Source organism: Engystomops pustulosus, chromosome 7 (assembly GCF_040894005.1).
Source record: "Engystomops pustulosus chromosome 7, aEngPut4.maternal, whole genome shotgun sequence".
Lineage (NCBI taxonomy): Eukaryota > Metazoa > Chordata > Amphibia > Anura > Leptodactylidae > Engystomops > Engystomops pustulosus.
The window spans coordinates 132,680,846-132,696,777 of NC_092417.1; the positions used below are offsets into that span (position 1 = coordinate 132,680,846).

Consider the following 15,932-nt stretch of genomic DNA (forward strand, 5'->3'; position numbering starts at 1 on the left):
TATAATATGTATTGTCATGTACTCCATGAGATTCCTAATATTGTACTGTATGTAAAAGGACTGCTTCTAATAGAAAATACATTTCAATATGTATATACACAGTATAAATACTGCTCCATAATGTCTACATCAGGGCTGTGGAAGTCGGAATAAAATGGAGTGACTCCAAAAATACATAGTAAATGATTACAATTAGTTCTCTGCAGTATGTGGTCAATATTTCTTTCATCAGAAATTGAGGAAATTATAATGTCATATAAATGCCTGTTCTATCCCTGATCTAGACTTTTAGTTGAATGTGAATACACTTTGTGCTCAAACTCAGTAGTGAAGTTTATCCCCTACAGATCAGGGAGGAAGGAATGACCACACTTATCTTAGAACTAGGGGGATCAGGAAAGCTGTATTAAGGCAGGATTGCCCAGTGTATACTGCTTTATATTTTAGGCTTTATTCAGATGATGTGTGGCTGCGGTACTGTAGTACTGCGGGCATACATCAGCGCCAGGGAGAGGATAGGATGAGCACTGTTCCATACCGATATATATGGCCACAGCGTATTACGGGGAAAGATAGGACATGTCCTATCTTTCTCCCGGCTACGGAACAGTACGGTGCCGCACGTGTGTAGCACCATACCGCTCCCGTAGGGCACCGTGAGCCCGTTCCTGTGTATGGGGGACGTATATATGCCATTTTTTTACATCAATCGTATATACCCCCCCCCCCCCCATACGTTCGTGTGAATATAGCCTTAGTCTGATTTTCCTCTGATTATATATTTGTAGAGGTTAGTCGCTCTGATGGATTCTATACACTGTATATAGAATATGAGGGGAAAATTGTTTTCTAACAGAAGAAACATACATATGAAAAAGTTCTCTAGGTATAGAGGCCAAGCCTTCATCAACCACTGCTCGACTGTGCAGCATAATCCTGTGAAACACTTAGTGAGATGTTCCAAGAGAAAAGCCTGGTATTGAAAGTTTAACCATTCATCAAAACTGACTGGTCATGAGGCAATTCCTCTATATCCGAAAATTCTTAAAAAGGACTCGGCAGGCAAATAAAACCCTCACTCAAGTAAGAAGCTCCCTAGCCCTCTCACAGTTAGAGCATTGTTAAATCTCTAGCTTTATCGGAACATACCGATAAGCTAGGAAACAATCCACCAAGTAGCTGTCCGATTGTTGGACCTAGCTTACAGCTGGTTCGGTGTATCATGAGAGGGCGGTCCAAAGCATTCCCCTCTCTTCTGATTCCCGACTGCCACTCCCACACCTGATATGGGTGGTAACTGCAAGGTTCGATGCTGCAGTCACCGCCTCCTTGGACCGCCCCTTCATGAATGAGCTGGACTGCTGTAAGCTAAGTCTGACGATTGGACCACTACTTAGTGGATTGTTTATTAGCTTATTGATATATTCTCATAAAACTAGAGATTTAACAATGCTATAACAATGCTTCTCACTTTAGTAAGTGCTGCTAAAGAGCTTTATTTACGTACATGAATAATGAATAAACAGAGGGTGATAAAGGAAGTTGGGACTTCCAGGCCAGGTGGGTTCCCGTGCTCCTTATCCTCCCCCTGCTGCACGTTGTGACAGCTTCAGACGGGTAAGAGTGTTCCTAACTACCACCTACATCTGTGATTTATCTGGCGTTGATGATACATTGTGGCTGGTGCCGACTTTTGTATTTATATGTATGACTAAGTAAAAGTTACGTTTTAAACTTCCTTTGTCACCCTCTGTTTATTCTTGTAAGATCAAAGAAGACCAGCACCAGGATCTGGATGAAGAGGACAATCGGTGAGTATGTTTAGCTTTTTACTTTAATTTTACTGTTTTTATTTTAATTTTATTGTTATGTAATGGAATACCACTCCTTTAAACCAGTTGTCCCCAACCTTTTTATATCGGAACCAGTTGCACCCAAAAAGATTTTTCAGGGACCGTTCCGGGTCCCAGCATGGTCCATGGTCCCAGCAAATACCCGATATCTAACCCCAACTTATATAAAATATAATTTACTGCAGCCCCTGATCAAAAATGCCCCCTTTTCTGTCCCCTGCCAGTCCCCAAAGTAAGGCCCCCTGCGCAGCCCCCCTAGTAATGTCCCCTGCCTAGCCCCCATAGTAATGCCCTAAGCCCATCCCCTTTACAAATAAAAAACTGTATACTTACCTCCAGCGCTTCTCTTCTCCCTGCAGCTCCAGGTTTTTCACCCCATGCGGATTCCCGGTTGTTGTTAAAAGGCACTTCTATGCACGCTGCAAGTGCGCACACACTATGATCTGCTGTGTCATAGTGTGTGTCCACGGGCAGCGCACAAAGAAGTGCCTCTGGCCGTCTGCCGGGAAGCCATGGGGCAAAGAACCTGGAGCCAAGGGGACAAGAGGAGCATTGAAGGTTAAGTATACCGTATACCATAGTTCTTTTGGCCGCTGGCCAGGACCAGGTGTTCCACAGCCCATTCTTGACTGCGGCTCAGTGGTTGTGGACCACTGCTTTAAACCGTCAAAGCTTGGCCAGACATTATGGATTGTGTGTCATCTCTAGTTTAAAAATATAAGATGTTGACAAGAGTAACATGGTAGTAAGTACAGATAGAAGTGAGAAAAATCGTACTTCCTCTAAACCGGAAATATGTTTGGTTTTCCATTACACTGAACTCATGATCACTCAGCCATGACTCTGGAACCTATATCTGTCTTTTGGTACCACTCGCTAACAAATTAGCAAATAAATGATATGTTTAGTAAGCATTATGTAGAATAAGGTGTGACATAAATAACATCATAATACAGTTCAAACTATTTTAAATATACCAAAGTTTCTTCTTCTTTTATTTGTGGTTCTGGTGTTGGAACAACAATGGGTGTGGAGGTTGAAGGAAATGGTTCTGTAAGGAAAAAACATTTAGAGAATAACATCAAACCTTTTTACATATATATTTTATATCACTATTTTATTCCCTTAGAGCAAAATACCATTGTTGCATGCTTCAGTGGGTCTCAGCTTTATAGAAATGTTGTAATTAATAGCATTTATAGCTTATTATTGGTTAGACAGGTTCCCTATTGTAGTTGGAATAGGAATCTTTTTATATGATAGGCATGTGGGCCTCGGATTGCTAGCCCATGAAAGCAGTGATTGGCGTTGACATGGTGGTGCCACTGTTTAAATGCTACAGGGGGTTCTACTGTAGCACCTTAAAGGTTAACACAAGTGATTGGTGCCAGAATTTATTGTGGATCTTAAATGCATAATACAGCAGACACCCACAGTCAATGGAGAAGTCTCAGCCTATGAGCCCTCTCATTACAAGGTTAATCACCAGTACAGCACCTATCATTAAAAGGGTGAGATGTATTTCTTTCGTGCAAAAGTAGTAAAAATGGCATACATCTGGTTATAATATAATCAACATGCACAACTAATTTAACCCCTTAACGCTCTGCGCCGTAACTCTACGGCGCAGAGGTACAGGGAATGTATGAAGAGGGCTCACGGGCTGAGTCCTCTTCATAAAAGGATGGGGGTTGTTGCATATTGCAGTATACCCCCACCGCTAATAACCCTTTCATCGCCGCCGAACGTCATAGGGGGGCAGCGATCGGTTGCCATGGTAGCCTTGGGTCTTCGTTTGACCCGAGGCTACCTGGCTTCTGCAGATTCGTTACAATGAGCCAGTGGCTCATTGTAATGAATGTGCTGCAAAAATGCCATATATTGCAATACAGAAGTATTGCAGTATATGGTAGGAGCGATCTGACCATCTAGGGCAGTGATGGCAAGCCTTTTAGAGACCGAGTGCCCAAACTACAACAAAGACCCGCTTATTTATCGCAAAGTGGCAACACAGAAATTTAATTTGTGATCTATACTCCCTTCTCTGTCACAGCTTTCATTGATACCAGCACTCTGAGGACACCAATAAAGCAGAAAATAGTCCCAGGTAGAGCTGTCACTTTAAAATAGCTCTGTGCACAGCAAGTCCTGGGCTGTCTGGGACTGCAAGAAGATACCTGGAGTCATCTCTGGTGATGGCCTGAGTGCCCATAGAAAGGGCTCTGAGTGCCACCTCTGGCACCAGTGCCATAGGTTAGCCATCACTGATCTAGGGTTAATGTACCCTAGATGGTCTAAGAAATAGTGAAAAGAAAAAGAAAAAAAAAGAAAAAAAATTTAAAAAATTAATAAAATATAAAAAATTCAAATCACCCCCTTTTCCCTAGAACTGATGTAAAACATAATAAACAGTAACCCGATCTATCAAAATATAAAAACGGTTACGGCCGGTGGTGACCTCCGAGACGGGAAATGGCGCCCAAATGTCCTAAATGCGACTTTTACACCTTTTTACATCACATAAAAAATGGAATAAAAAATTCTCAAAATGTCGCACAGACCTCAAAATGGTAGCAATGAAAACGTCGTCTGATCTTGCAAAAAATGACACCTCACACAGCTCCGTGCACCAAAGTATGAAAAAGTTATTAGCATCAGAAGATTTTTCTTTTTTGTACACATTTGTTTAATTTTTGAAAATGTATTAAATCACAATAAAACCTGTATAAATTTGTTATCACTGCAATCGTACCGAACCAAAGAATAAAGCTGAGGTGTTATTTAGAGCGCACAGTCAAAGTCGTAAAAACTAAGCCCACAAGAACTTGTTTTTTTTTTTAATTTTTCCACATTTGGAATTTTTTTCAGCTTCGCAGTACACGGCATGTTAAAATAAATAACATTACTGGAAAGTAAAATTTGTTACGCACAAAATAAGCCCTCACACAGGTCTGTATACGTAAAAATGAAAACGTTATGGATTTTTGAAGGTAGAGAGCGAGAAATGAGCGAAAAAAACCTGCGTCCTTAAGGGATTAAAGATGTATTTTATATTATTGTGCTATAAGCTGGTATAACACTTTTTAACCCTTTTGTGGCTAGGTGTCATTGGTGTCTGAATGTTTAGGTACATTTTTGCAGTTCTGTTATGTTTTTTTTTAAATGACAATATCTTTGGAACAGCTTTACATGTCATAACAATTTTTACTTCGTTTTTTTAGGACATGTGAGACTTTAACTTGATAGGTTAGATTTAGCAATAAAATGAATCTTCTTTATAGAATTAACAGTAAATTACTAAAATAATAATACACTATGTGAAAAAAATTGTAGAAGTGAATAAATCTAAATTGAATTTACCAAAATATGTTAATTATATATTCAGGGTAAATCCCTCACCCTTCCCCAGGTTCAGCTACAGACAAAGAGGATGCATGTACTTTTCTAAACTTTAATCTGTCTCCCTGCAGCCCTTTCTACATTCTGTCTTGAGCTGCCAGGCTGTAGGGGGAGGAACACTTCAAATGACTATATCTTCTGAACTACTGTTAAAATTACAGTTAGGAATGGTGAGCTGTATATAGAAATCACATATTTTATTGCAACTTTAACAGTGGATATCTGTGATAAATAGAAACACAATCCTGATGCGATATTAACCCCTTTCCACACTGAGCTAAACCCTGTTTAAACACCCTATTGGGGGACAACAATCCATTGATGTGACAGTTGGGAGTCTATCTAAGACTCCCAAGCTTGTCATTCAGCACAACCTATAACAGTGTGCCATAGAACACTGTAATAGATCAGTAAGAAAATTTCCATATACTGCACATTGTTAGATCAATAAAACCACCTAGGGTTTAAGTACCCTAGGGGGTCTAAAAATACAGTTTAGAATTAATAGAAAAATAAACAATTGAAATCATAAACATACATCAAATGCCAAATCTATCAAAATATAAATACAGGCGGTCCCCTACTTAAGAACACTCGACATACATACGACCCCTAGTTACAAACAGACCTCTGGATATTGGTAATTTATTGTACTTTAGTCCTAGGCTACAATAAACAGCTATAACAGTTATCAAATGTGTCTGTAATGAAGCTTAAGTGTTAATATTGATTCTTATGACAACCCAACATTTTTAAAATCCAATTGTCACATAGACCAAAAAGGTTCTGGCTGGGATTACAATGATAAAATATACAGTTCATACAAACTTACATACAAATTCAACTTAAGAACAAACCTACAGACCCTATCTTGTATGTAACCCGGGGACTGCCCGTACTGTTATTCCCAGTGGTAAACCCCATAGCCCCCAAATGTTTTAATCAACACTTGTTTGCCATTTTGCAACACAGAAAAATTTTCATAAAACGTGATCAAAAGGTCGTACAGTCCCCAAATTTTATTGCAGTATGAAAAGGTTATTGGCCTGAAAATATGGCAAAATGAAGAATAATAATTTTTAGTAAAAAAGATAAAAAATTTTAAATCTTCTAAAAGATAATAATACTTTTATAAATCTACATGATTGTAACAGCCCAAAGACTAAAGGGGCTGTGTCATTTGGAGCGCATACTGAAAGCTGTAAAAGCAAGGCCAAATAATGTGCTGTTTTGTTCATTCCACCGCATTTGAAATATTTTCCAGCTTCCTAGTACACGGCATGGAATATTAAATACCATCACTAGAAAGTACAATTTGTAACACAGAAAACAAGACACCAGAACTCTATTTCTTGGTGCCATGATTGTGAAGTGAGCAGCTATCATAATGTCTATATGCATGCTAGCTGGACAGGATTTTAAAGTCTGTGCCACGTTTCTGTCTTGAAAAAAATCTTCAGTATGTACCTAAAATTTTATAAATCCCATAAATTTTCATGCAGATTATCTGGAGCAAAATTTGTGTGCAAAATCTGTAAATAATCTGCTCCACAAAAAAATTCTTTTTTATAGTCTAGTGGGTTTATTGAAAAAAAACATATCATTCACATTAAGATCATATAAGACCATGCATATGTTTCTGTTAGAATAGGAACTATAATGTATGTTCTGAATGACCTCTCTTTTTGTCCTAAAGCATTATGAAAATATAACAATAATGAAATAGTGTGTGTTGTTTAGACTTTTTCGGATAGCAGGAATAGAAGAGTAAGATAAAATTGGAAAGTTCTAGAAGAGATGACACTTTGTCATGAATCAAGCTGCCAGGTTTACATGTTACTAACCACTGATAATTTGAGAAGAAGGTCTTGAACTTGTTTCATGGCTTTTTCCTGTGATATCTGTCTCCTGTGGGTGGATATAATAAAAAAGCAAAACACTTTAAGTTATCTAAAGAAATCCTTGTAAAGAAAACATCACAACTCTGTTATTCTCACCTCATCTTGAGAAAGTGACTGTGATCGAATAAGAGAACGTCTTTTCTTAACAAGATCAGCATCACGTAGGTGACCCAAACCTCCTGCCTTTCGTGGAGGAGCGACAGGAGCGGATGCAGACTCCCCCTCATCCGGGTTCATCTCTAATAAACTCCCATTTACACTTAGTCTTTTTTTTATGCGAGGTGGTGGAACTACCCCAGAGTTCATTTGCCCTCTAGCAACAGAGTCTGCCTTCTTATGTTCTTCTGTATTCTCAATGTCTTGTACCTGAGGAGTAGTTACCTTTGTATCTTGTTTTTCAGGTTTAGAACCAAGTGTCCTCTTTTCCTCAAGGGAGTACCTTGGTAAACTATCCACTGGGGAATATAATGGTACACCAGGTTTATCTGAAGAAGCTTCTAGACTCTGTGCTCCTTTTGTTACCCCTTCATTGTTCTTCTGCTCAAGAGAAGGATGTTCTTCTGCAGGCTGAAATTCTGAAGATGGCTTTTTCTCCTGTTGCTCATCATTGCCTATGCTTGAGTACGCTTGTTTCATTGACTCTACATTTAGGTGGTACTCTTTACCAGCAGAAGAAGGTGGATCAATATGTTCCTCAAAAGTTGACCTTTTATTGCTTTTTTCCATCAACATAGCATTTAGATCCTCATGTATTTCTGAGGCAGAGTCTGGTTTATTAGGTGTCTGTGAATAAGCAGCAGTCTGAGAGGAAGTAGGTAGATTATCTAGATTCTTATTGCTTGTAAAGTGTGATCGTATTTGGCAAATGTATGTGAGAATGATAAGTTTGTCTGGAACAGGCCGAAGCAACATATCTGATGCGGAGAGCAGCGGTGGAATCCCAAGCGCAGTAAAACCATCGTATGCCTAGCAGCAGAAATATAAAAATGAGACACCAAAGAAAACTTCCCCACAAAATTCATTTAAGCAAGGACACTAAAAATGTACCTTTTTGTTATTTTCCTTTACATTTAATGGATCCAACGCTTCATAGTTACTATAAGAAAAGCAAAATACATGTTAGTGAGAACATTACCTATTATATACCTTTTAGTTTATTTATCAATCATAACTAAAACTAATAAAAGCATCTGCTAACATGTGAAATTTGCTACCCTTTTGTTCTCCATAGTGGGCCTGGACCTGATGAGGGTGCACAATGTATAGACAACCTATAAAATATTATGGGCAGAGTATACAAGCAGATGACACCACGATCTGAGACTACAAAGGGGCTTTGGGGAGGACACCTAATGCTTTAACATTCATTCTCACTGGATATAGTTCTAGTTCTTTAAGTTTGAGTCTACGAACATAACTATTTTCTTGTGTTAGAATCCCTTTTTACAACAATAATGTATGGATGGGCTTAATGTTGCTCTATCTTTCTCTCATACTTTCTGTGGGCATTGGCTTGGGCATTTCGATTGTCAACTCTAGATCTGTTAGTAACTGTACTCTGTTAATACTTTGTTACACTGTGCTTTATCATTGTCTATACGACTCAAACATATTGCTAAAATACTCTAAACTATTAGTGGCCTTCTTTTCATGCAAGTTATATAAACATTGTGCTTGTTCTTTTCCTGTACATAATAGCTCATTGTCTTCGACTTTGCGTGTCTCACTATTTAAGGGGCTGTTCACTTTCGCCAAATGTTTGTTATTGTTTGGGTAATGAAAACTTATACTGAGTGTCGCTAGCTAAATCATCATATTTTTTCATAAAATTATATTCTTACACAAATTTGGAAACTTTTTTCCATTAGATAAAATATGAAATGTTTATTGCATTTAACAGTCAGATTAGGTTGTAAAGATCTAACATTCCTATGAAGACTCAAAATGAAATATACATTTTCTTTTACAACCTAAGATTATAGTCGGCTCTTAAAAAATGTTGCCTTCTTACATTCTTTCTGGGTGGAAGTGATGAAGTATGGCACAAAAGGCAAGACCATTCCTCCATGATGTGGTAAAATTATTTACACGTACGCCACGATACCCTGATGTTACTTCCTGACACCAGCGCAGAAGGGAGTCTGTGCTTGGCGCTTCCTGTAAAGACAAAATGAAATAAAAACTGCTTTACAATGGCCAAATATATGCTTATGTTTCAATGAGTGTTTATCGGTTTCAGATTGCAAAAGCAGAAACTTCTCAGAACAAATTATTAGTACACAACTACTAATAATATAGCAAGCTATATCATTCATAATAGTTTTATATCACGCAAAAGACCCCAACACAAGACCAGCAGCTTAGCGTTTGCCAGTACAGCCACAGATAGCCCCATCCCTACATGCAAGTTGTAAGTTTTTGGGTAGTTGGATTACTCCGCAGGAATGCAGCAGGAGAGAAACATTCTACTTTTTTGTCAGTAAGAAACTAAGTACTACAGTTCTACAATCTACCATTAAATTGAGGAGCAATATTTTATATGCTCAACAGCATCACAGAGCATCACTTTGCAACCTAAACGACATAGTGAAAGATCTAAGAAATTTTATACCATGTATCAGCAACAGAAAACGTTACAAACATACACTAAATAGTATTAAGGGTGACTGGTGAAAGCGTAAATATAGATATGATGTAGTTATATAAGGTGGTGAAAATGGAAATGTAAGGCTACAATGTAAGATTACAGGACATGTATTAATAAAGGATGGAGCCACCATAGACTATGAAATCAGTCATTCCAAAAAAAATAATTGCATAGTATTGATGTTCATGAATTAGATCCATACAGAGCACAGCCCAAGAAGAAAGCAAGAGAAAGAAACAATGGATTGTGGTGGTATAGTAAAGAGACACACTAAATATTGCAGGCAAAGTGCAGCGTAAGAGAAAAACTCTGGAGCAAACATAGTGCGCCATGAAGTTGAAGAAGGAGAATATTGCACAAAGCACAGGGAATGGACATGCTATTAGTACTAGAAACGTGATGGACACTCTGCAGTTGTATTATGGATATGAACAGAATAATGGGAAAGTCATCAGTTACAAGGTACAATATTTATGTTCAAGTGGCAACCAAAAGCATTCAAGCTTTTTAATCCTTTTCGTGAAATGAAGATAAGGATTTCATTATCATTACTACAGGCTCCAGAAGAACCTTTGTAGGAGTTGGAAATCAAGTAAATGGGCCACTTTAATGACTATGAAGTATATAGATATATAAAAAAATATATAGATAAAAAATACAGATATAAGTGATAAAGACAGCTTTTTTTTAATGTGTTTCATAAATCTCTGGCTATTGTTTATACATTATATCTTTGGCTGGATGACAAGCTGATTTTTTGAGTTTATGAGCTTAACAGTAACTGTACAGGAGGAGAAGTGCTAGTAAGAGCCATGTGCCATGACATTGTGGTAAACAACTAAAACAATTCTAACTCTAACTTTCGCCATTATGTTATAACTGCAGAGTACCTTCACGTCTCTGTCTATAGCTTAAGACCCTACTGAATTCATGGCTTTCCTTCCTCTTTGGAGGATCATATTGTTAACCACATCCCATGCAGTATCTCTTTCTCTTCTGGGTACTGTCACATACCTCCCCTACTTGCCCTGTGATCTGGCTCAGTCTCTTCTTTTCTTTGCTCCTCTCTTGTCCAAGGGTTTGAGGAGACGGTATGAAAACCATGCTCTCTGACAACATATGAGCTTTGCTTTCCTCAGACCCAGGTGAACTATCATCTAAAGAATATGTTTGCCATGTCTCATTGGGTGTAAAAGAAGAGTGGAGCTCTGGATTTACAGATTCTATGACTTTTGTGGAAAGCTCATTATTCTGTGATTTCACCGTCTCAAGAACATGCTCAATGTGTTGATCTTCAGGATCTGACTGATAGGATCCTGCCACTTTTACTCTCTGTGGCAAGTCTTCTTGCATGGTAGTTGTATTATAGGGTGTGTTTACCTGTATAAAATCATCAGAAAAGGAGGATATTTCTATCGGCATTTCAGTTACATGTTGGGTTTCTTGAGATACAAGGTTCTTCTGAGTTTCTTGTGCTACAACTTCGATGGGAGTCATTTTTTCTGACACAGCTGCACTGTCATCTATTTTTTCTATGTTCACCTTTAAACCTGATTCTACTTTGTCTGATCTAAATGAGGATGTTTCTATGTGATCCTCATAACTTAAGTCATCTACAGGAGTTATATTTTTTACTTTGGTTGTCTCCTCTACTATGTTTTGATTAACAGATAATCCCTCCTCTACTTCACCAGATCTTGACTGTAGTATTTGTCTCCCTTCTCCCATTGTGACTAATGACAGCGCTGTTGTCTGAGCCACAGTCTCATTCATTTTTAAAGCCTCTACCACAATTTCTTTTTCCTCTTCTACCAGTTCTTTAGACAATAAGTCCTGACCAGAGTATCTTTCTTCTTCTACCCTCTCAGTATTATTTACACTGTTTTCAAAAGTGAGTTTTGTGGTTTCCAGTAGTGTCTGTTCCTCCTCTCTATTCCCTGTGTCTTGTAGTTTTTCAGCTTCCTCTGCCACAGAGAAACTGTACCCTGTCCTGTCTGTTACTTCTACTATTTCCCCAGTTACTCTGTCATTTTCCTCAGTAACACTCATAAAGGCTGATTCATCAAGGATGTTTCTTGTAAGAAAAGCTTCTTTTGATTCATTCACTTCTTTTAATGTCTCATCCATTGTTCCTTCGATACTAGCTGTTTCCTTTAGAAGCTCCTCATTTGCCCAGTACCACGTGTCTTCTGCATCATCAACTTGACTCTCTGGCGTTTCAATTCTGGTTGTTTCTATGTTTTGGTTCCCATCAATAAAAAGGTAACTTTGCAAATTTTCTTGATCAGTTAAATCTTTTGATTTCTCTTCTATGCTCTCTAGTGTTTGAACAACTGTATTCTTGACTTCAAATTTTACATCTTTAGATGCCCTATTTGTTGCTTCTTCTTCCACAAGAATAATATTTGTCCAGAAGTGTGAATCTATGTCCTCCTCCTCTAATACTTGCTCAGCTGTGTCTAAATTCTTTATGTTGGTTGTTCTTTTTAGGATTCTATCTGTATTCAAATCTTGCACCTCAGGTAACTCTTCTAATTTATCTTTATCCTCTATTAATCTCTCTGCTGTACAGGTACCTATATTGTAGAACATATCTTTTGTCTCTATAGTACCTGCACTTGGTGCAGCTTCCGTAACCAGAGTATTTGACCATGAGCCTGAATCAACCTGATTGCTGAGTACTTGTTGAGTTGTGCTTGTCTCAATCCTGATTTTACCATGGTAAACCCCTTCCATCGTTAGACTAGAATCTATAAAAAGGCAAGTATTCAAATCTTCTTGACCATGTATCCCTTCTGATTCATCCACTTCCTCTCCTGATCTCTCTATTGCCCAGATACCTGTATCATATGTTTGATCCACAGTCTCTTCATTTTTATCTGGCTCCACAGTTTTTTCTATTTCTGCTGTCTCAAGAAATACTTCTTCTATATTTAGATTACCATCTATCAAAATACAACTACTCAAATCTTTTTGGTTTTGAGCTTCTTTTAGTCTATCTGTTTCCTCTTCTAATTTTTCTATTCCCCAAATACTTGTGTGATGACCTTCAACTTTTTGATCGATGCTCTTGGTGGATGGCTCCACATCCAGCTGATCATTTCTGCAAAGGACTGAATCTTGTTCCTTCTGTTGATTAAATAGTTGTGTAACTCTGTCTGTTTCCTCAGTCTTGAATGACCCAAGGTACACCTCTTCCACATTTAGACTTCCGTCTATAAGAAGGTAACTATTCATATCTTCTTGATCAGCAACAATTTTTGATCCATATGCTTCATCTTCTAATTTCTCTATTGGCCAGATAACAGAATAAGAAACAGCATCTTCTTGATTTATAGGTTCCTTACTTGTTGGTACTTCTACATCCAGTCTACTATCTGAACAAGGTAATGAATGTTGCTCAATGATGTTGTTTTCTTTAGTATCTGCTGCCTTGGGATTTACCCCTTCTATGTTATCTTTAAAATCTTTTACTATACCTACATTGTCTGTAATTGTGGGGACACCACTATTTGTCAACAAACAATTTTCCTCTTTACTTTCAGAATTTTTGGATGTCCGTGCTACATCCGGCTGAAAATACACCACTTCAGTGATCAACTTTGCTAGTTTGTTTGAACCAATGTTCTGAAATAGTTGATCATTTTCAACTCCATCAGTTACCTTTTCAAGCCTCTCATTAGTTAGGTGACATCTTTCTATGTCCTTATTTTGATCCATTACTTCATTAAATCTATCTGATCCTACATCTAATACATCTTCTTGGCACTGGTATATTTGTATCATATTATTATCCAGTTTATCTTGAAGTTGTTCATATGTCAACCCATCAATGTTACTTTCTTGAGAATTTTCAGTCTTACAAACTTTCCTTTCCTTAGAAATAAATTCCACGTGAGTACCTAGCTGCTCCTGCTCTAGCTCTTTAGCATTGACTGCCATATCATACTGCTCCAATACTATCACATATTGTGTCTCATCGTGTTTTTCCTCTTGAGTTTCTTGTACTTTACTGTCTACCATGTCTAAAGTGTACTTCTCCACTGCTTGTTCAGCAACTGTTTGTAAATTGTCATCTGTGTGAATCTCAATGTCTATTTTATCTGCCAAATCCAGATTATCCCTACTTATTGCCCTTTGTATACATGGTATAAAGCAATGTGTAGAAGTATAACTGGACATCTCATTTTCCCTTTTACATTGAGTCACTGGCATGTCCTCTATGTCTTTTTCTGCCATTTGGTTTAGTCTCTCATCTAGTTGTGTTGCATTTTTCTCTAGGTTTTCAGGTTCACTCACTCTATTTTCCCTTCTGTCTGGAGACTCTTTGATTGGTATCTCCTTTTCAATGTCCATGGTAGTAACAGCTCCATCTTGCCTTTCCACAATATTTTCTTTGACTCCATCTTGTATGGTTTTCTCAGCTATAGTTAGTGATTGTTTTGTGCTTGGGTCTATATCAGAGGTATGTTTTGTATGCTCAGTTTCAGAAACTCTCTCTTGTGAAATTGCGTCTCTCTGAAACTCGATATCATCTGTGTAATCCTGATTGTGTATACTGACTTGTATATTTTCTATAATAGTACCTTTGATATTATTGTCTTTCTGCCCATCTATGTCACTTAATATTGTGTCTTGCAGACAATTATCTATACTACATGATATATCTTCTTGTAATGTTTGATTTATGCCTAATGAATTCTGTAGTATCTCACCTACCAACAGTACGTTTTCTGTTACTCTATCAGGTGCACTAGTAATATCCTCACTTTTTTGAGCTGTTTCATATATTTTTTCGAAACAAACAGCCTCATCAGCTGTACCTGTATTTTCGGGCCCTCTCTGGACTATCGTCTCTTTTAAATCACTTATTTCACTTTCACTCACTCTTGTCTCACATGCATAATGTTGCTCTACATTTACAAAGCTTTTTCTTCCTTCTGCCTCTTGTATATTTGCAGAAATCTCCTGTGTATCCTCTCTCTGAAACAATCTTGCTTGCTTCTGGAGATCTTCATTATCACTGCTATACTGTAGTTTATTATATGCATTTTCCATTAAACTCGGAGGCACCTGATTTATGTTATTATCTGTTCCTTGCAAATTCTCATCTGTACCACTTGCTGGTTCACTTGATACAGCTAGGTCCACTACTGTGTCTCTTGTTACAAGATTTTCTTTCTGTATCTCCACTAAGCTGTTTAAGTCACCTGTTCCTGTCAAGTTGTCAGCTAACTGGCTTATTGTTTCTTCTTTTTCTTTTTCTAAAGATTTGGCTATATTTTCAGATATTTTATCTGGGTTCTTTTCTGCATCAAGTAATTTCTTAGGAAAAGTAACACTTTGGCTATATAATGTTCTTTCTGTTGTATCTATGTGTGGGAGGTCATCCAATGTAGTTTCTTGCTCTAAAGTCTGAACATGTTCAGAAGCTTTTTCTACTACTTTCTTTGCACTTTGTTCTCTCTCTGCTATAAGGCCTGCTTTTGCCCTCTTTGGTATACTTGGTATTTGAGGTATCGTGACCTCTGTTTCATCTCCTGTTACTATTACTGTGTGACCTCTATTTTTTATTGTTGTGTCCTTGATAGGGACTGTAGGCTCTAACACAAAATCTTGTAGACATTCCACTTGTTGAAAATCCTCCCTAGTTTCCCTACAACCATCCCTAGGGGCTGACTCTGGCTGTTCCATGGCTCTGTCACTCAGAAGTGGCCTTTTGTCAGGGGTGTCTTCTCGGATCTTCCATACCTCGTTAGGCCTACAAAAACAAATAAAAAGTAACTTTAGAGGATATGTAATAAAGTGTTTAGATATCTAGAATTATATTTAAAAAATTGAATGTCTCAGGATGCAATAAATCACTTCCTATTACCTTTTTCACACCAAAAGACATACAAAATGAGATGGCAACATGTTAAAAAGATTTATATTTGTTTATGTGCTTTTTCATGGTTGAATAACACAATATTATAATGCCTCAAAAATAACAGGTGCACATGGTAATTGATGTCACCCCATACTGAAAGTCCCATAGCGATCTACGACAATCATGGTGGAAGTCCCATGGAAGTAAAGGAGCATGGAATAAGTTTTAATTATTTTTTTGATACTTAGGTTCACAGGATAAGC

General features: G+C 37.7%; 1 protein-coding gene across 6 annotated transcripts in view; it reads right to left on the reverse strand.

The window, feature by feature from the left end:
- The window catches only part of LOC140070854 (uncharacterized), a 106,182-nt gene that overhangs the window by 3,925 nt on the left and 86,325 nt on the right, over nt 1-15,932 (reverse strand). For all 6 annotated transcript variants that reach the window (XM_072117852.1, XM_072117854.1, XM_072117851.1 and 3 more), the window contains 6 exons: nt 10,815-15,561; nt 9,165-9,310; nt 8,201-8,249; nt 7,250-8,119; nt 7,097-7,160; nt 2,831-2,904 (listed from right to left, as the gene is read on the reverse strand). In XM_072117852.1, coding sequence (XP_071973953.1) covers nt 2,831-2,904; nt 7,097-7,160; nt 7,250-8,119; nt 8,201-8,249; nt 9,165-9,310; nt 10,815-15,561 — 5,950 coding nt within the window. The remainder of the gene's footprint in view (nt 1-2,830; nt 2,905-7,096; nt 7,161-7,249; nt 8,120-8,200; nt 8,250-9,164; nt 9,311-10,814; nt 15,562-15,932) is intronic.